This window comes from Cyrtonyx montezumae, unplaced genomic scaffold, assembly GCF_038088225.1.
Source record: "Cyrtonyx montezumae isolate F1298 unplaced genomic scaffold, pur_monq_1.0 scaffold_7, whole genome shotgun sequence".
NCBI lineage: Eukaryota > Metazoa > Chordata > Aves > Galliformes > Odontophoridae > Cyrtonyx > Cyrtonyx montezumae.
The window spans coordinates 905319-931489 of NW_027072078.1; the positions used below are offsets into that span (position 1 = coordinate 905319).

At 45.2% G+C, this 26171-nt stretch overlaps 3 protein-coding genes across 4 annotated transcripts in view; 1 reads left to right on the plus strand and 2 right to left on the minus strand.

The window, feature by feature from the left end:
• Nucleotides 1–111: 111 nt before the first annotated feature.
• POFUT2 (protein O-fucosyltransferase 2) lies at nt 112–11577 on the minus strand. The gene is made up of 9 exons (XM_065750776.1): nt 11420–11577; nt 10449–10699; nt 9274–9418; nt 8844–8954; nt 4497–4563; nt 2460–2585; nt 1025–1205; nt 787–910; nt 112–627 (listed from the first exon to the last, which is right to left on the minus strand). The coding sequence occupies exons 1-9, from the start codon at nt 11575–11577 to the stop codon at nt 474–476; spliced, it is 1317 nt and encodes a 438-aa protein (XP_065606848.1). The 3' UTR covers nt 112–473.
• A 35-nt stretch (nt 11578–11612) lies between these two features.
• On the minus strand, nt 11613–13838 carry YBEY (ybeY metalloendoribonuclease). Its single transcript, XM_065750790.1, has 3 exons — nt 13380–13838; nt 12078–12146; nt 11613–11699 (listed from the first exon to the last, which is right to left on the minus strand). Exons 1-3 carry the CDS (start codon nt 13821–13823, stop codon nt 11613–11615), a joined length of 600 nt encoding a protein of 199 aa, XP_065606862.1. The 5' UTR covers nt 13824–13838.
• MCM3AP (minichromosome maintenance complex component 3 associated protein) overlaps nt 13807–26171 on the plus strand; it is a 102283-nt gene continuing 89918 nt past the window's right edge. For both annotated transcript variants that reach the window (XM_065750731.1, XM_065750730.1), the window contains exons 1-12: nt 13807–14649; nt 15428–15506; nt 16583–16730; nt 17543–17739; nt 18767–18906; nt 19375–19572; nt 19777–20045; nt 20568–20730; nt 21424–21584; nt 23075–23319; nt 23985–24175; nt 24492–24592. In XM_065750731.1, the coding sequence (XP_065606803.1) occupies nt 13822–14649; nt 15428–15506; nt 16583–16730; nt 17543–17739; nt 18767–18906; nt 19375–19572; nt 19777–20045; nt 20568–20730; nt 21424–21584; nt 23075–23319; nt 23985–24175; nt 24492–24592 (2720 nt within the window). In that variant the 5' untranslated portion in view covers nt 13807–13821. The remainder of the gene's footprint in view (nt 14650–15427; nt 15507–16582; nt 16731–17542; nt 17740–18766; nt 18907–19374; nt 19573–19776; nt 20046–20567; nt 20731–21423; nt 21585–23074; nt 23320–23984; nt 24176–24491; nt 24593–26171) is intronic.

Below are 26171 nucleotides of genomic sequence, written 5' to 3' on the forward strand. Positions count from 1 at the left end.
GTGCACAATCTGCAACTCGCACAGTGCAGGTGAGGGTATTTTTTGTGATCAGAGGCAAGCACTGAGCTGAACAAAAAATAATCAGGTCAAGATCAAAATGCCATACAGACTACAGCTGTGTTACGTGTGTAGATGTTCAATTGTGATGCCCTTCTTCCCCAGAACTCCAAAGAGAACATTGACTTAATTTGCTGTTTCAGAGCAAATCTTTGCCTTTCCAGTCTCCAGTGAGGTGTCTTGTATTGTCCTGTCATCACAGTTACTCTGAGGGCTGAATCTCAGGATGACTTCATTTTCTGTGCTCCCATCAGTGCCTGAATAAGAGGATAAATATTGCTTGTGCTTCAAAGCCCAAATAATTAAACAGCAAGAATCATAAAAGAAAGGTGAGGACTGAGATCTAGTTTCATTGAAGGAATGTTCTTGCTGGTAGACTTTCTTTTCTCTTTTGAGTCCTTGGATTTCTCTGTATACTAGTATACAATTTTCCAGTGAGTTGGCTGCTCACAGTTGTTCTCTTTTTCACCACAAAATCGATTGTAAGTTGTTTTTGGATCAAATCCCAAGATCTCCCTTTCTTCATGAATCCGAAAGGAAAATGTTGAAACTGAGGTGCCTATAAAATACCTGTGAAAAAATCAGAATGGGTTTCTGATTCAAACACAAGTAACAGATTTCAGTGCAGTGAATTTTAGTAAGAGATCTGTAAACAACTATATCTGGGTCAAAAGCGATACTCAGGTTTGTGACAGTAGAATTAGGCCCAAAGAAAAGCAAACTCACTACCTTGCATGTGCACAGATCCACTGGTCAATCACAGCCACTCCCCCATCTTTGTACAGTTCTAGCTCCTCCCAAGTAGGTTCAAACCTCACCATCTCAGGCACCAGTTTCTTGAGCAATTCAATCTCTGAAACAGGGAAAAACAAACATGTCAAAAAGTGCAATCTGCTGCTGTCATAAACTTTTAGTGTTTAAAGAAAGTCAAAAGTCATCAATCCTAAAATGACTATTATCTGCCTACCCTCCTCAACAGCATCAGTGGCTATGAAAACTTTTTTAAGTTTATGCATTTCCAAGAGGCTGTGGATTTTCTTTACTGCTCCATGCAGGGAAGGCACATCTTCTCTGTGACCCCAGATGAAATCCTTCCTTCTGAGATGGACCCCCAGGTATGGACCACCTAGAGCTGTGCCCATCTTTACCTAAGAGAGAAAGAAAAAAGTTAAAAATGTAAGAGTGCCATTATTCATTCATACTGCAAAGGCCTGGGAATTTTAATGCACAATCTCTAGATAAGGCACTGAATTACACTAGCTGCAGAAAGTAATTTTAAGATATGGATTTGTAACATTTTGATTTTTGGAGGCCTGCCTCATACAAGACAAATTAGCATGCAAAATCTACGTAAGCAAAAAACGCTCTCCTTGACCAAATCCACAACTGGCAGTTTGCAACTGAACTTTACAACTGAAGATTATGCTAAACACAAGAAGAAATCTAAGCCTCCTTTAGTGAAATGAGGGTAACAGAAATCCAGCATCCAGATCAGCCAGCCAAATCTCAACACCTTCCAGTAACTCATGTTACTGTTGGATGGATTAAGAACTGGTTGGCTGGTCACAGCTGAAGGGTTGTGATCAGTGGTTCTATGTCTGGGTGGAGGCTGGTCAGGAGTGGTGTCCCCCACTTGGGACCAGTACTCTTCAACTTCTTTAAATCCTGGACTGCATTAAAAAAAAAGTGACCAGCAGGGAGAGGGAGGTGATTGTCCCCCTCTACTCAGCATCTGTGAGGCCCCGTGTGGAGTACTGCATCCAGGCCTGGGGCCCCCAGCACAAGAAAGACACAGAGCTCTTGGAATGGGTCCAGAGGAAGGCCACTAAAATGATCAGAGGGCTGGAGCACCTCTCCTGTGAGGAAAGGCTGAGGAAACTGGGCTTGTTTAGCTTGGAGAAGGCTCTGGGGAGACCTCATTGTGGCCTTCTAGTACTTGAAGGGAGCATATCAACAGGAGGGGGAATGACTGTTTACACAGCCGACAGTGATAGGTTTTAAACTAAGATGGGAGGTTTAGGTTGGATGTTAGGAGGAAGTTTTTCACTCAGAGGGTGGTGATGCACTGAACAGGTTGCCCAGAAGGGTTGTGTACGGCCCATCCCTGGAGGCATTCAAAGCAAGGCTGGATGTGGCTCTGGGCAGCCTGCTCTAGTGGCTGGCAGCCCTGCCCACGGCAGAGGGGTTGAAACTCGATGATCTTCAAGGTCCTTTTCAACCCAGGGCATTCTATGATTACAACTCTACATCACACAGAAAGAAGAGGAGAGTACGATCGTGCATGTCCACTGTGATCTGAGCAGGGAGAGTGAGATTCACGTGACTCTTCCAATATTCCCTGCAGAGTACAGCAAATAGCAGCAATTCATTACACCTGCTATGGGAAACTCTTACAATTTTACCTTCATCTGTGTCCAGTCCTCATTGTAATGAGTCCTGTCTGCCTCATCTGTGGATTGAAGGTACTTGCTTCTAAACTCATCTCCTGCTACACGGAGATGTTTAGCAAATACCATGCTTCGACGGGTCTGTTGGAACAGGAGCAGATGCTGAATCAGAAAAAGGCAGAGCTAAAAATGACTAAGTGGAGACAGCGTCACGTACAAGGAGCTCTCAGGATACTACTCTAGCACCTTTAAAAGAGATCAACACTGGCCTTCTAATCTCATTCCAAATCTTCTAGCAAAATGATCATATTAAGGGACAATGTCCACACTGCCTGCTGCAGAAGAGTCATGCTATAGTTCACACAGACTTTCTCCCTCCTTTCTCTATTAAGTCAACACAATGTGATTATGTTGAGTAGAGACATTAGGTACCTTACTCTAGATGTGATGAAGACACTATACCCAAAAAACAGTGGAAACGTGCACGCACATCACATGGCTGTGCAATGCACTGTGGAGAACAGCAAACAGCCTTGAGTGCTATGCCCACATCAGGTATGTCCAAGCTTCATCCTGATGGGGCTGTGCAGCTGTCACACCATGCTTGGCATTTATGCAGTATAAATTACAGGGTATTTTTCTGGGCACAAAATTCTGACATCCTGGATGAATACTCATTTTGCAAAGGCACATCCAAAAGAGAACACATGAACGTGTGAACCTCCACTGACAAGCTTTCTGAAGTGGATGCTCTCTGTATTTGGTTACTCTATTACATGGAAAATTTATTTCAAATTTGCATGTCTGATATTGTGCTTTCTAACTACTTGTGAGTTCTGTTGCTTCTTCCTTATCATGTGGGAAGAAATAAATAACAGAGACCCTTCTCAGAGGTACACTGAAAAGAACAAGAGACCACGGGCCAAGCTGCTGCAAGGGAACTTCTGTTTGGACATAAAACTTTCTGTTGGCAATAGTGGCAAAGCTCAGGGGCAGGTCCCAGAGAGATGACAGATCTCAGCCTTGGGGAACTTCCACCCTCAACAGGACACAGCCCAGAACAACCTTATCTAGTTCTGGAGTGTGACTGTCAAGGCAGGGCCATCCCAGCCTAAATTTTTCTCTGATTCTAATTTTGAGAAAACAAAACCAGTACTAGCTATGTCATCTTTGTGAACATGAACTATATGAACAGTACAGATCTCCTAATTCTCTGAGGTCCTCCTCCCAGTGTGGTAAAAGCAAACATAAAAATATTGGATTTTGCTGAGGTATCCATGAAGAACGTCGCTCAGACCAGTTATTTTCAGGGTACTCTGCTCCCAGACCTTGAGTCTAGGATGGGGAGCAGAGTAAATCCCTTAACAGTTCAGTAAGAAATAGTGGCCTGCTACTCTTTGTGGAATGACACAAGTCCACAGGGCCAGATGAGATCCACCCAAGGATGCTGAGGGAGCTGGTGGAAGTGACTGCTAAGACACTTTCCACCACCTATCAGCAGTCCAGGAAGATGGGGAAGCCCCAAGCGACTGAAGACTTGTCAGTGTGACACTCATTTACAAGAGACAGGAGGAGAATCTGGGGAACTACAGGTCTGTCAGCCTGACCTCAGTGTCAGTGAAGGCTATGGAACAGAATGGCTTGAGTGCAACCATACAGCGTTCTGTTCTGGAATAGGAATTCAGTTATCAAACAGAAAGAAAGTTAGGATGATACTGAGCACTTTCAGGAACTCTTTAGAAACATCTCATCTTGAGACTGACCAATCTACACAAAGACAGTTCTGTTTTGGTTGCAGACACTGCATATGGGAGGTCCTTCTAAATACAGCTCCCTGTAGCTCTAAATTTTTGGGGAGAAAACATGAAGACACAATAATTACATAAATCCATAGCAATTGAAGACCACCTTTAGCATATGCTGCTGAAAAACAAGTTACTTTCAAGAAAAAAAAAATCCAAGGCAAAACACAGAAGCAGGTATTGGTCACTGATTTTTTTTTAAATCAAAACCAAGTAGAAAATCTAGATAAGCTAACTGCAGAATACTCACATTCCAATAATCTTTCCCTCCATAGTGGTCATGAAGAAGGTTTTCAGCTCTGTCCAACATCACTGACCTATTAAAAATTGTAAAACTGAGTGTAGCTCCCTTAGGAACAGAATTCACATTATGATGTTTCTTTATACAGATCCCAGGATAAAGCACAGCCTATGATCTATTTGGAAATAGCACGTGGGGAATGAGGGATAGGGTGCCAACCTACAATGCATAAAGCAAATTGTGACCCAGAGCCTGCTGAGGAGAGAATAGAATAATGGCATTGTGTGTTGCTACTCTCTTCCTTTAAGTGCTACTCTTCAATGTGATAATTAAACAAACAATAACAACCCCTTGTATAGTCCTCAGAGTGGCTACTACTGGAGAAATAAAATTGCCAACAGAGACAGTGATCCAAAGGGGAGAAGAAAGCTGTGATATGACACTCAGCCTGAAAGCAGCTGAGAGTTTCTCTGCACTCACAAGAGAAAAACCAGAGAAGGTGGTTTCCCTGTGTGTAATAAAGCACTCTAGAGCAAACAAACAGATTTAAGCATATACAGATACTAGAAAAGCCTATGAGTAAAAAAAAGCAGAAATTCTGAATTGATCCTTTTTTTTGCTGACATGAAAACAACCTATGTTCTCCACAGGTTCTTTGTATACTGGGAACTTAACTGCAGTGTCCAGGTTCTACAAAGCAGAGAAGATTTTGAGTTTTGAGCATCCAAGAATATACAGGATATAGACTCGGTGGGTGCTCTGAGCATACTGAATATGAGTGAACACACAAAGAAACGCTTCTGCAGAAGGGAATCAAAGTTATCTGGATTTTCTTCTACTTAAAATGAGAGGAAGCAGCTCATCAACTTTAGAGTAACACTGCTGCAAGTCAGCTGGGCACTTGCACATACAGCTACAAAGGAATCTGGAAAATAGACTATAGACTGTGCTGCTGGAGAAAAATCACTGCCTTTAGCAGAAAGCTTAGAGGTGAATCAGATTAATAATACGGACAAACAAGAGCTACTATAGTTAAATTCAACTTTTAAGAGGGGATCTCTACAAAAATAAGGAAGTTGTGCCCAAATGAAGAAAACTAAAAGGCTCACAAGCTCCACGAGGTTAAATGGGTAAAAAAAAGCCTATATGGAAAGCTATAAAAGAATTCTGGCAGCAAGAAATAAAGGGCTTAAGTTAAATGAAAAGTCTTCCTTCAATACAAAGAAAATTAAAAGCTTAACAAGCATTTAGATACAATAACTTCTTAAGAGAAAAAGAACGTAATTTTTTTGTAGCTGTGTGGTAGGTGGAAGATCCCATGCAAGAACTTTTCACAGCAAACTCACCAGAGAATACACTGAACCAAAGTATCCACTGAGTAGGGAGTGCCTAGCTAGGACAGCAAGGGCAAGTGAACTAACATGTGAGGTCAAGCTATTCAACCAAGGGTGAAGCAGCACTGCCTATAATCCTGGTATGCAACTTCTTGCTTAAACTGCCTCTGTATCAAGAGGCCTGCAACGAGGCTAGAATGATGTTAATCTTCTAAAAACACCCCTTGGGGAGGTCTGGGATGCAGCACAGTGGTAAGCTTGAAGGCAGTACTGGAAAACTTAGTAGCAATTATTACAGATACACAGAATGGATGCCTAGATAAAACAAATTGGTGAAACGGGACCTCTGAATTAGAGAACGTGCACTTTGGACAGGACAAGCCTGCATGTATGTACAGACTGGGTGAGGAGAGGATAGAGAACAGCCCTGTGGAAAGGGATCTGGGGTTTCTGGCTGATGGTGAGTTGAACCCGAGCCAGCACTGTGCCCTCACAGCCCAGAAAGCCAACCTCACCCTGGGCTGCTCCAAAAGCAGGGTGAGGGAAGGGATCTGCTCCTCTGCTCTGTGCTGACACCTCACCTGGAGCACTGCCTACAGATGGGGAGTCCTCAGTACAGGAGAGACATGGACCTATTGGAGCACTGACAGAGGAGGGCCACAAAAATGATCAAAGGGATGGAAATCTTTCCCTAAGAGGACAGACTGAGAGAACTGGGCCTGTTCAGCACGAAGGCTCCAAGGAGACTTAAGAGCAGTCTTATAATATCTACAGAGAGGCCATAAGAAGGAAGGGGACAGACTGTTTTAGCAGAGTCTGTTGTAACAAGACAAAGGGAAACGGTTTCAAACTGAAAGAGGGGAGATTTAAATTGGACTTAAGGAAAAAGGTATTTTTGACGATGAGGGTAGTGAAGCACTGGCACAGGTTGTGCAGAGAGGTGATGGGTGCCCCATCCTTGGAGGCATTCAAGGTCAGGCTGGACCTGACATAACTGTAGATGTCCCTGTTCACTGCAGGGAAGTTTGATTAGATGGCCTTTTATGATTTCTTCCTACTCCAATCTGTGATGATTCTATGATCTCCTCAGTAACAAAGACAGGCTCTCCTCCAAAGGGCAGTGACCATGGCCCAAAAAGAAGCTGCAGGTGCCCCATCCCTGGAGGTGTTTGAGGCCAGGTTGGATGAGACCCTGGGGAACCTGATCTAGTGTCTGATTTAGCAGTTGGCAGCCCTGCCCGAAGTAGGGGGTTGAAAGTTGATGATCTCTGAGGTCTCTTCCAACTTAAGCCTTTCTGTGATTCTATGAATTACTGGAAAAAGATGAGAGCACTAAATAGAGAATGTCACTATACCAGTATGTAAATGGTTTAATCCACACAGTGTGTAGGATCTAGCTGAATTGTAAAGGTTTAGGAAGTGGCAGTGAGAACAACTGAAGAGTTGGAATGACTCTCACATGAACATGCTGTGCCTATTCACACTGCAGAAGAGTCAACCATGGGAATATAGTAGATTTATAAAGTCATGAATGGCATGCAAGAGAATATGAAAGAGCTGTTTGTTCATTCTCTTCCATGATCTAGTGGACAATGAATGAAACTTGCAGGTGGGAATTCAGTAGGAAACAGATTTTCACATGATGCTCAATTAAGGTGCAGTCTTGCCCCAGGATTTTGTGAATGCTAACAAACTGCATGGGATTCAAAGGGAATCTGCACAGATCCATGGAATCAGTGAAGGATATAAAAGATAAGAACACCACATTTGGCTCCCTTCAGGTCTCTACAACTAGAAGGGCAGTATGGGAGACAAGATTTGAGGGAAGCATCACACACAGGTTCCCCCATTCTTATACTCTTCCCCAGACATCTGCTTGCACTTCAGATGCTAAGCTAGACAGAATTTGAGGTGAACCACTGAATTTAGGATGAACTGCTACAGCTGCACTTGCATTGTTATGCTTGTTGCTATTCCTACTCATGTCTGATTGAGAAATGTAACCTTGTGGATAAAGTACCTTGTCTGCAGCTTAGGAATACTTAGGCATCACTGCTAATTTTTCTCAACTATCCTCAATACCTGATCTGTCACAGATGCCATGAAAGAACTAACTGTAGGACTACATATAGAGACTTCTATGGATTATTTCATACAGTTTCTTTCTTTCACTGGCAAATACTGTAAGTTCGACCTCGACAAATGGAAAAACATCAGGATTTTGCTTCCTCTCCTCCCAGCAGGAGGTACTATGGATCTCACTGCTCTGACGAGGGGAACTTCCATCTATTTCCAATTAAACAGTATTGATGTCATATTTTTGGCTGTGTTTTTTCTCATGGCAAAACTACCCTTCATCTTACACAGCTTGTGGTTCTCCTATGGATTTATTCCCCTGATGCATTTATAGACAGTGATTATTTCCTTTTCCTGTTCTACTCTGTACTCCTGTAGCTTTTCTTTGCCATAATTTCTTCAGTTGTTACAGGGTCATAGCTGTCTGGAAATGCTCTGCTGCTGGGACAACGTAAGCATGCATCATCTCTCATATGAGAGTTTCCCTTTCCTCTGATCATTCTAGTGGTATCTCTGCACCTCAGAAAAGAAAGACAAAACACGCTTTCTATAAATGCAGCTCATACTAATGAGGACTGATATCACAAGGGAGCAGGCACTGCCTCTTCTGATCCAAGATGAGAACATGGGATATGCTGTATTTACACCGTTTCCTCTCTACTTAACACAGCATTGAAGCATAAAGGAAGAAGAGGTAAACGAGAGGTGGCAAGTACAGTTACCTACCTGAGAGAGAATTAGGAAGAGCTCAAGGGTATTTCCTCTTAGTTGTTAGTATAGCAGTTAGGTGTTTTTAGAGAATAAATTCCTTTTGTAATGATTTGAATGGACCTCGGTAGCTTAGTGGTGAAACATCACAACCTTTAAGTTCTCCCTGCTCTTCTCACCTAGCAATGGGCTTGTGGGCATGGCATACAACAACACGTAATAACACAAAGCAACTCACTGTGCTGAGGTATTCTTCAGAAGGATGGGAGCTACAACAGAGGCAGATCCTTGAACAGACAAACAAGAGACATTCAGGCCCCGTGTTTCTTCATAACCCCAGAACCATCCCCTGAAAGAAAACAAAAGGTTTTGGTTCACAGGCTTGTGTTTTAAATTAATGCCACATATAGAATGAAACAAATCAACAGTATACCCTAGGAAGGTGATAACATCAAGAAACCAGGCAGCTCCTTTACTGTTTTTTATGAAATAATGACTTTCTAAAATTCTATTTTTGCTAATGTTTTGATATTGATCAAGCTTTAGAAAGAAAATGAATCCAAAGCATTCAAAGACTCACAGACAGCACTAATCACACAAGTCCCTTCCATTAAAGTGGGCAAACTTCTCAGTGAATACAGACAACTGAAACGACTGCTAGATGTTACCTGTAATACTGATGCTTGTCTTTGGAATATGTAAGCTGATCAATACAAGGCCTCTCATCTATTTTTTCTTCCCATGTTCCTTCTTTCCATCCTTCCACGTAGCTTTGCAGGACATAAATCTGCTCAATAAAGGGCCCACCTGACTCTAAGCAGAAGGTAAAACAAAGTATTAATGAGCATGAAAAAAAATTATGATAAAGGCACAAACCAATATCACTTGCAATTAAAAATCTCCTGGAAATAATACGATACTAGTCTCTCCCTTCCCCCTTTTTGTTGTTAAAAAGGGAAGGAAGTTCAGTGCAAGTTGAACACTGGTCAGAGGATGTGACAACCTGTTACCTCTAGTCAGCTATGTGTGACAAACAGAAATGAATCAGCTCAAAAGTGTACACTTAAAAACTGGATAAAGCACAACTACTGTAGAACAAAACCAAGCCCTCCTTCCAAGTCTTTGTTCAGCCCTCAGGAATAACTGCATGCATCAGTACAGGTTAGGAGCTGACCTGTCAGAAAGGAGCCCTGCAGAGAAGGCCCTGGGTGTCCTGGCTGACAACAGGCTGGCCATGATCTAGAAGTACACCCTTGTGGGAATGAAGGTCAGTGGTATCATGGGGTGCTTTACAAAGAACACGGCCTGCAGGTCAAGGGAGGTGATGCTCCCCTCTGCTCTGCGCTGGTGAGTCCAGTTCTGGGCTCCCCAGTTCAAGACAGACAGGGAACTGCTGAAGCAAGTCCAGCAGAGGGCCACAAAGATGATCACGGCCTGGAGCATCTCCTGGATGAGGTCAGGCTGTGGGAGCTGGGGCTGTCCAGCCTGGAGGAGAAACTACTTAGAAGGGATCTTACTAGCACTTATAAATATCTGAATGGCAAGTGTTAAGATGATGGAGGCAGGCTGTTTCCTGTGGTGCCCATAGACGTGGCAAGGAACAAGAAGACAAACTGGAATGTAGGAAATTCCATTTGAATGTGAGAAGGAAACTATTTACTGCCAGAGTGACAGAGCACTGGAACAAGCTGCCCCGAAAAGTTCTCCTCCCATTCCTCCTCCTGCCTTCTGTTTTTTTTTTTATTTCACATACATGAGGATAAAAGCATATGTGAAGATAAACTTCTAAAGAAAACACCTCCGTGATTTAGTCAAGTGTAGAATGCATTATTTCATACCTTACCTGCAAGGAATTGCTCATATTCAATGACGGGGATGTTCCTATTGAGGCTTGGGAGATCAAAAAACTCAGACCAAGGGATTCGGACCTGAAGGATGTCAGGGGTCTGCCAGTGATACAGACGTCCCCATGGTGGGAGAACTAACACCCAGTTTTCACTTTTCAGCAAAGTCTTCATAAGTGAAGCAACACGAATATAGACATCTCTGCGAAGGTTGAACCCTTCAGGAGGATTTACATCATACAAAAGGTATCTGGAGAGAACAAAGCAGCATCATCACTTCAGGAAGAATTCAAAACAATTACACAGGTTATTTTACCTCATGTATACGTGGTGCAACTCTACTGAAAGGGAAAATCTTTCTTTCATAAGTCTGCAGTATGAAATGGAGTGGACAAGGGGAAAGGCTAAGCAGTGCAGGCTGCACAGGCAGAGGAGGCCACAGCATGCCCCAGCGGTGCAGGCAGGATGACCCCAAGGGGCTCTCCTCTTGTTGAAGGCCTTCCTGGCAGACATCACCAAAACTGCTTGTGTCACAAGCCTCTCCTGTGGCAAGGGAGGACTCAGACAGGACACTAAGTGAACACCCTGAGCATCTCTTCACCACCCTGCAAAATGGCTCATCAAAATCAGGATAATTCCTGACTCAAATACAGGAAAAGAAGGACCCACTGAGGAGGGACGGGGCAGGAAGGGTGAGCGTTCCCTGCCACAAGAAAGGCAAAGTGGGTATTGGCAGATACCCCAGGCAGTACCCAGTCCATGGGAGCCATGATGCCAGTGTCTTCCCGGCACGACTCAAACAAAACAATGGGGTGAACAAGTCTTCTGATATGCCCACAGACTGAACGCACAGTGGTGCTTTTGGTTGCCATATCAGGAGACCCACAGTCTGAGCAGAGGTAGTGAGGGAGGGGACTCAGAGCCAGGGGGACACCTCTGCCTGAGCCAGTGTGGTGGGGTTGCTCCTCACCGGGTGCGTGGGGCAGTGGCAGCAGCGGGCAGCGAGGTGGCAGCATGGCCAGCACGGAGAGCAGCGGGCAGCGGCTGGGCAGCAGCGTTCAGTGCAGAGGCCAGAGTGGCCAGGCCCAGCAGCAGGAGCATGAGGAGGCCAGGGTGATGTGCTGCCATGTCTGGGATGACCTGGTGGTGGCCCAGCCCCTCCCTCAGAAGAGGCCAGCAGTGAGGGGCCGGAGGCTGGTGCCTGTGAGCCGGTTCAGTTCCTCCAGGATTTCCTCTTCCTTCTGGTACATCTGTAGAAGGAGAGCACAGGAGCTGAACCTGTGTGACAAGCAGCGTGACCTTAACATGTGCCCCAGCTTGTCAGGGCTGTCCAGGATGGTGGCAGAGCCCTGGAACAGGCTGTCCAGAGAGGTGGTGGAGTCTTATTCTCTGGAGATATTCAAACCCACTTGGACACTTCCCTGGGAAATCTCCTGTAGGGAGGCTGCTTCAGTGGGGGTTGGACTACAGGATCATCAGAGGTCCCTTCGAGCCTCTACAATTCTGTGATTCTATGATGGGCAGGACTTGGGGCCACTCCCTCCCGTGAGGTGTGATAAAGGGAAATCTTTTCAGCTTTGGTACAGTTGGGCATCATGCACCCTCCCAGGGCAAGGGCACTGTTGTACCTGTTGCCACTCCGCCTTTGTATTGTGCTGGTAGCCAAGCAAGTGACACAATCCATGGGCTGCAGTCACCTGCACAAAGAAGAAAGAACAGAGGGTAGATGTTACAAACATAACTCCCAACATTTATCACAGTTCACTGGTACAGGCAAGAACAGCTCCTGTTGAGTGACAGATAGCTGCCACTGGTATCAGGCAGCTCACTTGGCTGAGTTGTGCCACACACAGTGCCAAAACTAACTCTGCACCACTTCAGTAGCTCTTTTATCAGTGCCAAAGCTTCTCATTTCTCCAAAGCCTTGGGCTCCACTCACTGCTATGGCAAGAAGCCACTGGCTGTGCAGATGCTGAACTTAGACCTCAAGGGAGATGGAAGATGCAGGCAGTCTTCTGTCCTTCCCTTAAGGAAGCAGCGTGCAGCTGGAATGAATCATGTATGTTATTTTAAATTAATTTTAAAATAATTAAAAACAGGTTTTTAATTAATCATAGAATTGTTTGAGATGAAAGGGACCTTTAAAGGCCACCTAGCTCAACTGCTCTGTAGTGAAGAGACATCTACAGCTACATGAGATTGCTCAGAGTCCCGTTCAGCCTGACCTTGAATGTCCCCTGGGATGGGGCACCCATCACCTCTCTGGGCAGCCTGTGCCAGTGTTCCTATCCTCATGGTCAAAAAACCTTTTTCCTTAAGTCCAACTTAAATCTCCCCTCTTTCAGTTTTAACTGTTTCCCTTTGTCCTGTTACAACAGGTTCTGCTGGAGTCCGTCCCCTTTTCTTACAGCTCCTCTTCAAATATAGAAAGACCGCCCTCAGATCTCCCTGCAGCCTTCTCTTCTCCAGGCTGAACAGCCTCAGTTCGCTCAGCCTGTCCTCTTAGGGAGCAACTTGGAGTATTTTTGTGACCTTCCTCTGGACGTGCTCCAACAGGTCCGTGTCTCTCCTGTACTGAGGACTCCCCATCTGGACTCAGTGTTCCAGGTGAGCTGTCTCAGCACAGAGCACTCATCCTGCTGGCCACGCTGCTTTTGGTGCATCCCAGGGCAAGGCTGGCTTTCTGGGCCATGAGGGCTCACGTCCAGCTGCCATCCACCAGTACCCCCCCCCAACATCCTTTTTGCCAGTGCTGTGCTCCATCCTGACGCCCCTCAGCGTGCACTGACAGGTTACCACGACCCAGCTACAAGACCTTGCACTTGGCACGTCACGAGGCTCTCCCGGGCCCACTGCTCGACTGAAACTGCAAACCAAGCAGAAAAGCGCAAAGCCTCCAGAGCCCCCTCCATCCACGCCGCGGGGCTCACCATCAGCACGCCCTCGAAGTCCTCCCCGGCGCGGCGGCACTGCCGCTGGATGCACTCCACCCCAAGGAAGATGTCCCCGAGGTTGTACTCGTCGCGGCTGCGCGGCCGCGGGAGCTCTCCCGGCGACACCGAGTGGTAGGGGAAGGCCAGCACGTCGGTGGGCTCGGGGTGCCGCCGGTACACGGCGTTCAGCCGCCTCATCAGCCCGTCCGCGGCGCACACCACCGCCACGTCGAAGCGCGCGGCGCCCAGGGCGGCCCGCAGCGCGCACACGGCGCGACGGAGCGGAACACGGCGCACAGGAACGGCGCGCTGCGCGTTGCGGATCAGCACGCTCATGGCGCCGGAGCCCCGCCCGCTCGGCCCGGCCCGACGGCGCGTGCGCGGGGCCGGTCCGCAGCGGAGAGGGGAGCCGGCGGCGGCGGCGGTGGTGACGTCCGCCATGAACGCCGGGGGTCCGTTCCGCGGCCCTCCCGCCTTCCCGCCGCGCTTCGGGCTGGGCCAGGCGGCGGGCAACGCGGGCTTCAGCTTCAAGCCGCCCACCAACCTGGGCGGGACGGGAGACGCGGCGGGCGGGGCCTTCGCGCCGCCCGAGTTCCGCTTCAAGGCGCCCGACGGCCCCGCCGCCTTCACCTTCTCGCCGCCCTTCGGCTTCGCGCCCGAGGCGGCGTGCCCCGAGCAGCCTGCGCCCGGCGGGGGCTTCTCGTTCTCGCGGCCCGCCCCGCCGCTCGGCCGCCCTGAGGAGGGGGGTGCGCGGCCGCCGCCGAACGCGGGAGAGGATGCGGCTCCGAAGGGGCTGAAGCGGAAGGAGGAGCGGGAGCGATCGCCGCGGCGGATGGCGGCGGGCAGCGGGCGGGCGGCCGCGCCGCCGGAGAAACGCGCGGTGCTGCTGAGCCGCCCTCGCGGCGGGGCCCTGTTCGGCCGCACGCTGCAGGAGGTGCTGCGCAGCCAAGGCCGAGAGCGCGCCGAGCCCGAGCGGGGACCAGGCGAGGAGACGGCGGCCGAGGGCCGGGAGGGGCCGTCCCCGGCGCGGCTCGGGCTCGCCGACGGCGCTCCCGTCGCCCCCTCGCGCGGGGTCCGCGGCGGCGACGGCGCTGACGGCCTGGGCGGCCCGCCGCCCGCAGAGCTGACGGCCATCCAGTGCAAGAACGTCCCCGACTACCTCAACGACAGGACGGTGCTGGAGAAGCACTTCGGGCAGTTCGTCAAAGTCCGCCGGGTCATGACCCGCAGGAATAAGAAGATGGCCGTCGTCCACTTCTTTGACCATGTGAGTGTTGGAAACTGCCGGGGGAGGGGGGGGTTAATCTGGGCGCCTGGCGGTGGCACAGGGTGGATATTGGGAAGAAACTCTTCTCCTGAAGAATGGTGAGGTGTTGGAACTGGCGGTCCAGGCAGCTGGTGTTCAAGAAAACACCTGGCACTGAGGGATGTGGTCAGTGGGGTGCAGTGATGGTGGGCTGACAGTTGGACCGCATGATCTTCGTGGCCTTTTACAGCCCTGATGATTCTACAGTTAGCATGCAGTTGAACGTACAGCAAGCTTCTTGTTTCCTGGTTGGGGTCATGCATCATCCGAAGTGATGCTGCTGTCTCCTTACATGCTTTTGGTGGCATCGAGGGCAGGGTGAGCTGCTTGCTGGGAATGCCACTGCTTTGCTGAGGCCGATAGTCTTGTCTGCTCTAAGCTCTCTTAGAAAACTAATGTTTTCGTGAGGACCTTCCCAGCCCTGCCAGCTGCATGGATCTCTCAGGAGAGAGGTTGTGAAGCGCTGGCACAAATTGCCCAGGGAGGTGGTGGATGCCCCATCCCTGGAGACACTGAAGGTCAGGCTTGACTGGACTCTGAGCACCTGAGCTGTGAGCCTCCCTGTAAGGGAGATGGACTAGATGTCCTTTAAAGGACACTTCCAACTCAAATAATTCCACGATTCTAGGTTAAAAGGCAGCACATAAAGTTCTGTGGGAATTGGTACATGTTTCTCCAGCAGAATCTGGCCTGTGTTGTACTAACAGGCTCTTGTGTTCTGCTTTGTTTTTTTTCTCAGGCCTCTGCGGCCCTTGCAAAAAAGAAGGCGAAAGAGTTGCACAAAGACATAATGACGTTTTGGCAGAAGAAGAAAACAAGTAAGTCTTGTGTTTCTTGATGTGATGAGCAGGTGATGTGTAGAACAATGGGTAATGGCACTGGTACTGGGGAGAGGGAGGGGAATATTTTAAAGAATGTCGTTACATCCAGAATTATTTCTGTGCCTTTGCCAACTGAGAATAGCTGCCAGGAGGTGCAGGAGCCAGGAACGGGCTATAGCCAGCCCTCTGCTTTAAATTTGGGCAAAAGGAGTTGCTAGTGCTGGCTATTCACTCCCCAGGTGAGTATTTGAATTGCCAATTGCTTCCCTTTGATTTTATGAATGTTGAGTTTCTAGCTCTGAGTTCCTGGCTTGAGGATACATTTTAGATGCCAGCAAAGTGAATGGCTTGCCACAGCTTGGACCAGCTCAGAAACTTACCCTCACATTAGAGTTGCTTTTCTGAGAAGAAATATCTCAAAGCAGCAGCTGTAAGGATTCTTTTGTCACTTTATTTTGGCATTAAGGTCTGCATAAATCTGAGTGGCAGTATTCTATAGTACCTAATCTGAGAGTGAGTGAGAAATCCAACTGGGTGAGAATTTATTCTTTTTCTGATTGACTCCTCTCTCAAAGAGGCATGTCAACCCCAGCCTGAACTTGGGAGGTGTGAAATAAATTGTTGAAGTACCTCAGGAGCACTGAAAACATTATGACAAATGTAGTTCATGTTGGTAAAAGGGTTAGGTACCAGGTTTCATGGTTTTTCATCAGTTTGTCCTGCAACTAGGCTGAGCCAAGCTGGACTGGGACACCAGGTATTGAGCTGTGACTTGTGAGTTATAACCTAGATTCAAAAGAATTAAAATTTGATGACCAGGCTTCATTTATTGGCAATTTGCTGAATAATTGCATTTATTGCTTAGCATTGGCTTTTTTTTTTTCTTCCAAGAATGCTTTTTCTTTATTGAACTCTGAAGCTAATTAGCAATTAGTAAGCTTCCTTGGTGCAACTTCCAGTGCAGTGAAGCATCACAAGTAATGCCAATTACCACACCACTAGGGATTAGGAACAAAAAGCTGTTGCAAAAATTATTTGCCTACCTTGATATTTATTTATTTATGTCACTTTAGGTCCAGCAAAAAGAGAATTTTCATCCAAGGAGAAAAAAGCAAGTGAAGATGAAGGAAGGCAAAGCAGTGAAGAGCCAAACTACCAGCATTCCCCTCTTCGAAAACCCTTGATAAGATCTTCTGCCAGCACTGTGATGCCTGGTAGAAGGTTTGTATGTGTGTTCTCTAAGAATGTATCTGGCTGGGTGAGGAGAAGTGATCAATGTGTGCTGAGTAGTGATATTCTTATGGAGAGAGTGTGCTTCATCTATCTTCTGACACACATAAATTTTAAGCATGTGTCTTTTTGGCTGAATTGCAGTCACAAACATCACATTTTGTTAGAAGGCTGCTTCTGACTGCTTATTAAGGCTTATTATTTCTTCAGTCTGCATATTTTTGGAGGTTTTTATGGTTTGGTTTTGTTACAACACGAGAGATAGCTATAATAGTGAGGCATAGACCTTCTGCTTTGTGCCAGGTGCAGGCTTTTTCTGTACCTTCTTCTGTAGCACCTTAATGATTTGTCTAGTTTGACAATGGTTATTTGGTTTGCGTTGTTGTGTGATTATAAAATAAGTGATATTCCTGTTCCTTTATTAGAAATGTTTTTCTAGGTCTGCTAAATCTTTGAACAATCTCCATTGCTATAGAAAACATTCATTTTTTTTTTTCCACAGCAAAGAGCAGACAAGTTCCTAGATCAAAATTCAAGCAGCTGGGCCTTAGTGATGTGAGAATATTAGAGCAGCCATCAGGTTCTGTCCAGTCTCAGACAGGTTCGGTAGTATCACTTCTACTTTACAAAGACTGAGGCTTTGTTCAGAGTGAAGCACATTTGACTCCTGGTGCTAGCATTAGCTCATTACAAGCTTTGAACATAGGTATATACTTTATTTACAAGACAGCATATCAGGTAAACACGGTGTTACCTGAAACAGGTGCTAATGGCTATATACTTGAAAAAAATCTTATTTTTAGCTCTCCAGCAAAGAAGCCTGGTCTTCGAAAGACTCTGCAGTTTGAAGCAGATCTGTTTGATTCTACTTCTGAAGGACAGAACTTGGAAGCCATGGGAGCTTCATTGTCATCCCTGAGTAACCTGGTGGGAGTTGTGGCAGAGACATCTGAAGAAAGATACCGCCTTTTGGACCAAAGAGACAAAATCATGCGACAGGGTACTGTTCTTATTCTTGTGTTCTTACCCTTCATGCCTTTCTATTGGGGTAGATCGTTGTATGCAGTAATTTCTAGTAGAACAACAAAGTCTGTGTATCTTACTGCACACATATTTCTTACAACAAATAGCGAATTGTTCATCTTCGAATGATTTCCTCAATATTTTTGAGTGTATTTTGAGTCCTGACAAAATGGCACAACACTCTCTACTACTAACAGGTAGAAAATCAACAGGAACAAGGACTCATCTGCCTTCTTTGTTCTGCTGTCCTCAAGTCACAAGGTCAATTGAGCCACACCAAGTAACTGGGGGCTGTCATGTGTACCTGCCTTGTAAAGTGCAGGGTCTTGGTTTTCTTGATCCTGGGGAATGTCACGTAGGGCACCTCTGTAGGTTCATCAAAGGAAGCTGACTGAAGGCTAGCAGTGTTTCTCTAAAAGGACACTATTAAGTAAAGCTGGTCATTATTTCAGGAAATATTCACTTGTTTCACTATTCTGTTTTGTAAATCACTTCATCCTATTAGTGATCTTTCAAAGCTGATCTTATTTTATTTAGGATTTTATTTTTAATACCAACAAATATCAGCTCTCTTGCTTAGAATGAAGTTGTGAAATTGTTGGTGCTTGGTTAGAATACGAAACAGGATAGGCTTTTGTGATACAAAACATCAGGTATCTTCTAGAAACTGGCATTGTCAACAAAAGTCTCAACATCCATGTGGGGCAGTATGAGAAGCTTCCCCAGAGGAGCAGTACAGCCCTGGGATAGGTCCTAGCACAGAGGAACTTCGTGATTGTGTATTTCCAGCTGGTCATGCTTCAAGGAGAGGCCATTAGGGAGCCCACATCTGTGAACCCTTGCTTTTGGCAGTGTGCATTTTGACATCCATCCATTGAACAGCGTTCAGACCTCAGCCTGAGGCAGGTGCTGCTGCAGGCTGCCCATTAAGGAAATAACTTGTCATGAAAACAAAAAGAGAGATGCTTAACATTACAAATTTATTTTGTATTTTTGTTTTTTAGCTCGAATAAAAAGGACTGATCTTGGAAAAGCAAAAACTATTGTTGGCACTTGTCCAGACATGTGTCCTGAAAAGGAGCGGTATATGAGGGAGACAAGAAACCAGCTTAGTGTCTTTGAGTTGCTTCTAGGATCTGACAAGGTACGAGCCCTCTGTGAGCTGGAGTTTGCTGTTCTCAGCTCATCTGTTCCTTTGCTCCTTATACAGAGCTGTGCATGTTGCTTAGCTGATTACAGGGTTAATTCTAGTGGCAAATTCCATGAGCTGTTTCCTTAACCTGTCTTTCTATTGTCATTGTAAAATAAGAATGCTAGACAATTGGTGATTAACTGTTAGAGTAACCTTTTGTGTTTAGTTCCAGACAGGCTCTTACATTTGTAGTTGTGGTAGTGGTGTGTGGGTCCTTAAGGTGATGAGTTAGATTGCCAAGTCAGCTGCTGTTGTAAAATAAAATGTTTGCTATCAGTACCGACTTGGGCTGTCAGTGTAAACTGGAAAAACTTTTAGCAGTCTGTTCCTTGCTAAAGTAGAGGCATGCCTGTGATGAAATCCTCCTGAAAGATTAAAAAAGGCCCCTTGGTTTTCAGTTCTTTTCTCTGCTTCTTGCAGGTAAATCATGCAGCAGCAATCAAGGAATATAGCAGGTCTTCAGCAGACCAGGAGGAACCTTTGCCACATGAATTGAGACCCTCTGAAGTGCTGAGCATGACCATGGATTATTTAGTGACAAACATTATGGACCAAGGAGAAGGGAACTACCGAGAATGGTATGACTTTGTCTGGAACAGAACTCGTGGAATAAGGAAGGTAAGAACTAATAGGTGGAAATGTTTGATGGCAGAAAACAAATAATCACGTTATGTTGTAAAAAATGAAGCAGTAGTAATTTAAGCATTTGAAATGAAAACTGACTCAAAGCACTGTCAAAATGAGTTTTCCAAAGGTAGTATTAGATGACTACTTTTCAGCTTTAGTTTAAAGTGAATTTAATGGTTTATTTGTTCTGGTTAGGATATAACCCAGCAGCATCTCTGCAACCCACTGATGGTGTCTCTGATTGAGAAGTGCACTCGCTTTCACATCCATTGTGCTCACCACCTGTGTGAAGAGCCCATGTCCTCCTTTGATGCCAAAATCAACAATGAGAACATGACAAAATGCCTACAGAGCTTGAAGGAGATGTATCAGGACCTGGCTAACAAAGGAATTTACTGTAGAAGTGAAGCAGAGTTCAGAGGTTATAATGTTTTGCTGAATCTCAACAAGGGCGATATTCTCAGGTGGGAATGATGAATATCACTAGGTTTCTCTCTTGCATTTGGGAAGAAATTAGAATTAAGTCCAGACAAATTGGAAGGGAAATGATGAACTTACTTTCACTCTGCTTTGCCAAAGCAAAGTCCTAGTATACTGTTATAATGTTATTTTATTTTTGATAGGTCGTTAAAAGTATATCTTTTTTTTTAAGGGACAAAGAAGAAAACTGTGCAGTCTTAACAGCTCTGTGTTCAGCAGGGTCAAGGAAAATACATTTTGTAGATTGTACTCTGCTTTTCAGTTCACCCTCCCAGTTGCCTTCTTTCCTACGAGTTGGACTGATGTACCTAAAAAAAATAACACGCTAATTATATGAGCATCATTAGAAAATATGACTGAATGCTGTGGCAAATTTAGCTTGTACCTATTGGTAACTTGGAATTAAAATTAGGGACTTTTACAGCCTCTGTTTTGTTACAAGTTGCTATTCAGCTGGGATTGTTAATATTATTGCCAAAGGTTTGTTTCTGTTTTTGTCTCCTCAGGGAAGTGCAACAGTTTCATCCAGAGGTTAGAAACTCCCCTGAAGTTAGATTTGCAGTTCAAGCTTTTGCTGCACTAAACAGCAACAACTTTGTGAGGTTTTTCAAATTAGTGCAAGCAGCTTCCTATCTGAATGCATGCCTCTTACACTGTTATTTCAACCAGGTAAGAAAAAGAAAGGTGGTGTATATGTATGTGTGTGTATAGTTATTTTGTAAAACTGTCTGGGACTTCTGTGAGGAAATAATTTTAGAACAAAAAACTCAGTTTTTTGATGTTATAAAGGATTGTTCATGCCATTTCATGAGACTTTTGAAAGAGTGAAATGAGTTTTCTACCCAGTTATAAAAGGCAAATACTACTTGTGCTTTCAGAAGCCCTTGTAAACTATTTCTCCTGCTCAGGACTTGTGAGGGGATATGCTCAGAATGAGCAGCATCGAAGAAGCATGCAATCTGGAAAGCAAGTGCACAGCACTTAAAGCTAAATCTAAATAGTAGTTTATGTGGATGTTTGTTAACAGAGACTAAGCTCAAGGAGGGAAGGTTTAGATTGGATATCAGGGGAAGTTCCTACAGAGAGAGTGGTGAGGTGTTGGCATAGGCTGCCCAGGGAGGCTGTGGATGCTCCATCCCTTGAGGTGCTCAAGCACAGGTTGGATGGGGCCCTGTGCAGCCTGGTCTAGCCTGGAGGTTGGTGGCCCTGCCTGTGACTGGGAGGTGTGGACTTTTGATGATCCTTGGAGTTCCTTCCAACCCAAGCCATTCTGTGATAACAAGTGTTGCTTTGTTTTAAAGATGATTTTTGTGTTTGGAGGGTACTTAGTAGTTTATTTATGACTTTTTTTTTTAACCCCAGATTCGTAAAGATGCTCTCAAGTCTCTCAATATTGCTTACACTGTGAGCACTCAAAGATGTACAGTGTTTCCCTTGGATCACCTGGTCCGTATGCTACTGTTCAAAGACTGTGAGGAAGCAGCTGATTTTATAAGTTACTATGGCCTGAGTGTATCTGATGGGTAAGTGTAAATAAAAGGGAATCTTCACCCTTAAAGATCATCAAGTTCAACCATACTGCCCTAACTCTAACAAGCCTCTGCTAAATCATGTTCCTGATCACCACATCCAAATGGTTTTTAAACTCATCCAGGGATGGTGACTCCACCACCTCTCTGGGGAACCTATTACCAGTGCTTAGCAACTCTTTCTGTAAAGAATTGTTTCCTGATATCCAACCTAAACTCACCCTGGTGCAACTGAAGGCCATTTCCCCTTGTCCTGTCACTAGTGAGAAGAGACCAACCCCGCTCTTGCTGTAAGCACCTTTCAGATATTGGAAGAGAGCAGTGAGATCTCCCTTCAGCCTCCTCTTCCCCAGACCAAAGAGCCCCAGTTCCTTCAGTCTCTCCTTGTAGACCATGTTCTCCAAGCCTTTCACAGCCTGGTTGTCCTTCTTCGGACCTGCTCCAGCACCTCAGTGTCCTTTCTGTACTGAGGTGCCCAACACTGAATGCAGTACTCGAGGTGATGCCTCACCAGTGCCGAGTACAGGGGCAGGATGACTTCCTAGTGCTGCTCACCACACCATTCCTGATCCAGGCCATGATGCCATTAGCCCTCTTGGCCACCTGGGCACACTGCTGGCTCATATTCAGCCCACTGTCCATCAGTACACCAAAGTCCCTTTCCATCAGGCAGCTTTTTTTAAGATTTGATTTTCTTTTTGGACTCATACGTGACCTTTTTTGATGAAGAGTTTCAAGGACACAAAATTGCTTCCAGCTTCCAAGTTGCAAAACCAAGAAAGACATTTCCTCCAGGAAAAAGACTATTAAGCTTGTTCTCCATTGGGCTCAAGGGACTTTCTCTTTAAATGAGATCTGTATAACTCAGTCAAAGAAAACTTTTATTATAGGTTCTTACCTTGCAGTTGTATTTCACTAAGTTAGTTGCAGCTTTGAAGGAAGTGAGCATACGAATACCCTGAAGAAATTGGCATCATGATGATTCAGGTAGAGCAGGATGAAACTTATGTAATGCAGACTGGGTTTTAGGAAGGAAGAGAGTATGAGTATGGCAGTTAGTGCTCTGTTTCCTGTTGATATTTGTCTTGGGAATAGTGAGTGAGTAAAACTGAAGGGTGCCAGAGTTGGAAGAAGACTGCAGCTTTTAAAATGGCTTCTGTAGCTAGCTCTGGCATCTGTTGCGTGGAAGGTAGTTGATGTAAATATACAGTTAATAAAGGTTAAAGGGAAGCTTGCCAGAGTTGTCCATGTTGGAGCCTGGAATTGTCGATGCTGTGTCCTCTGCCTTGGGTGAATAGCCATTGAAGGCAGTCCTCTCCCTTTCTCCATTTTGCTTGTAGCCAGAGATTGATGTCCATGCTCTAGGGAGCAATCCTGAGTGCTTTGTATATGTCTCATTTTGCCCCACCAAGCTGTCCGGCTGAAAATGTGCGGGTTACTGGGGTTTTGAGTATATACTCTTAATTCTTTTTTTTTCCCCCCAGTACTTATGTGGAACTGAATCGCTCGGCTTTCCTGGAGCCTGATGGATTACCCAAACCTCATAAATCACTGTTTGTCAGTCAGAAGCTGACAGTTTCAGTTGGGGAAGTTGTAAATGGCGGGCCGCTCCCACCAGTGCCTCACCATGTGCCTGTGTCTAGCTTCAATGGGCAGAGCAAATATATTGGTGGAAGTGCCATTGGAGATCAAGCCAGTAGTAACCAAAAATCAAGTATGGAAGCAGCAGGTAAGACTGAGTGTGCATTTTAGTTGCTGCTCAAGAGGTCTGTTGTTTTGTTTTACAAAGCAGAAATTGTTCATTGCTCATATGAGTTGAATTTGCATGCAAGTTTGGGTGTCATTAAAGTATGTTTAGATTTAAAAGTACTTCGGTGTCTGTGACAGCTAAGAAACATCATGATTAACAAACAGAGAATGCACAGATGGAAATGAGCTTAGTTTTATCAGTGTAGGTGGAATTACTATATGTTATCTATTTCAGATGGCCAGCTTCGTTTTTCACCTTGCAGATTTTTGTATGTGCTTTGGGCTCTTTCAGGCTGGCTGAATTTACACTTTATTTGTGTTGAAAAACCAGATGCTTCCTCTTTATTCAAGTGATGTATGTGTAGACACTAGGTGGCGTGCTTTTCCTGAGACTTACAGTGGAGATGTATACACTTTAATATTGGAGAATTTTATAAGATGTTGATACATATATTTTATAAGTCAGTTTGCTACCTTTTTATTCAAGATAGAAACCCACAGTGAAGGCTTGCTTTTATGACCTAATGGGACTTATCAGACCAGCTTCCTTTGCAAGATAACAAGCAACAAGAACAGTTTAGCTTCTGTTTGTGACTGAATGGATTTCCTTTATGTTTCCTTTTTCTGCTGACTCACCTGACAAAGAAGGAAAAGTGGAAAGCAAAGGTGTGGATTTAGATGTCCCATCAGTAAGACTCCAGCCACCAGTTCATCTTCTGCCCTCACTGTTACCTCGTCCTCTCATGGCAGTGCTGCCTCCTGCACAGACAGTTTCTCAATCTGCTGTACAGCCCGATCCTCTTCCTTCAAAGCCTCAGCCTGTATACACAGATACAGTAAGGAAATCAAAAATTATGATGGAGAATTTGGGAAAACAGTGTAAAATACAATAAGAAGCAACCGAGGTCTTACAGGTTGCTGTCCAGAACCTCTTATCGTTTAGAGGGGACACTGCTTGATTGCTTTTGTTTCTGGGCATGGCTCTTAAAATAATTTTAGAATTTCCAGGCAGTTGTACTTCATGCCTTTAGTTTGGTCTGTAAGTAGAAATAAGATGATGTGGTTGCCAATTACAATCAGTTCATGTTTGTGCTCAGGTTGTCATGAGCAGTGTTACAGTTTGCTTCAACTTCTTCCTCTGCTGGGTTGTAGGATATTGCTGAGGTCATGGATGGGCTCGTGCACGACGTTGTCAAAGGAGAGTGCAGAGAAGTCGGCAGAGCAGGAGCAGATTACGTGACTGCAGCTATCTGGTAAAAAGAGTTTATTGCTGGTATTCCCAAAGTTTATCATCAAAGTTGTAGTTTCCCTTCGAGCCAGTATGTGTGGAGGTTATAAAATGAAGTAAAGCAAGGTCTGTAGTGGAGAAAGTCTCACTGATACAGTTAAGGGAAAAAAACAAATGTTTCTTTGTATACCTCTTGGTTTCATACTAGTTTCATCTGACTGTAGACATCTCTGCAAACCTTCCTTTGCATGACTAGCATTGCTGCAGCAGCGAATGTGTTCTGGAAGGAAAGCAAGAGGAATGAAGTCCAGATTTGGCTGCTTCTCTAATTCAGTGCTTCTTCCCAATGCAGTTGATAGGTTCCTGGATGCTGTAGTGGGAAGGAGCATCTAGGTGTCTGTGGTTCAGTGTCCTGTTCTCAGTGTATTGGTTGCCCACACTAGATCACACCAGCCCAGACTTGGGCAGAGGCACCCACAGCCTTGGCATTAAGTCCCAACATTAGATCATGAGATGTAAATGGTGTTTCCTGATATTAATATGAGGACCATTTCAGTTCTTAGACAGTAGGTCTAAATCCAAGCAACTGGAATTTCCTACCTACTTGCCTGCTCTGCAGGAACCTGGATGGACTGATGTACAGTGACAAATCCTACAGAGAAGAGACTCCAGTCTTTTGTTATGCCCAAGAAGGGCAGCCTTAGAGCGATGTGTTACACTGCCTTGAGCTGTATCACAGGAGGAGCTGCTGCTCCTCTGCTGGCCATCACTGTTCCCAGAAAGCTGCACCCATGTTCCTGTTCTTCTGTGGAGTGGGGTATGCAGCTGCAGTGTGGCCAGAAGGCATTTGGGGTGTCTGTCTCCCTCTAAATAAAAGTGTAGGAAAGGAAGGTGCCTAATCACTTAATAAGCTGCTATACTAGCAAGGTAGCTTATTGTATTGGCACTTTATTATTTTTCTTTATTCAGAGAAAGAAAATGCAGAAGTCGAGTTTTATTCTGATTGTTTCCTATTGTTTATTCCCACCAAAGTTAAAAGTAAGTTAAAATCTGAGTCCATGTGGAGATTTTATATCTTCTCCTATACTAAGAAATCTCGATCTCAATGAAAGTCTTCATGTGAAAAGTTTTTTTGCTTGGCAGTGTGTAGATCCTGAGGTTACAGAAGTACTGGGTCTTGATTTTAGCTGAGTTGAAATTGACTTTTCCTTCAGAGCGTCTGATATGATGCTATGTTCTGGCTGTAGGAGAAAAACAATGTTGATAACACAGCAGTGTTTTAGTTATTGCTGAGCAGTGCTGCACAGAGCCAAGGACATTTCAGTTTCTCAGCTTTTGTACCCTCCTGCCAGCAAGGGGACTGGAGGGAGGGACACAAAATCGGCTGGGAGAGGACAGAACCAGGACAACTGACCCCAGGAAACCAGCGAGATATTCAGTACTGCCTAATGTCATGCTCAGCCATAAAACTGGGGTTGAGAAAGGAGGTGGGGTATTTTTTGGATTAAGTTGAGGTCTTAAGTTGGATTAAGTAAGTGAGGTCTGCCTGTGGGAGGTGTGGAGTGTTCTTGGATGTGTTTTTTGTTGTTCTCCTTCACTTACTA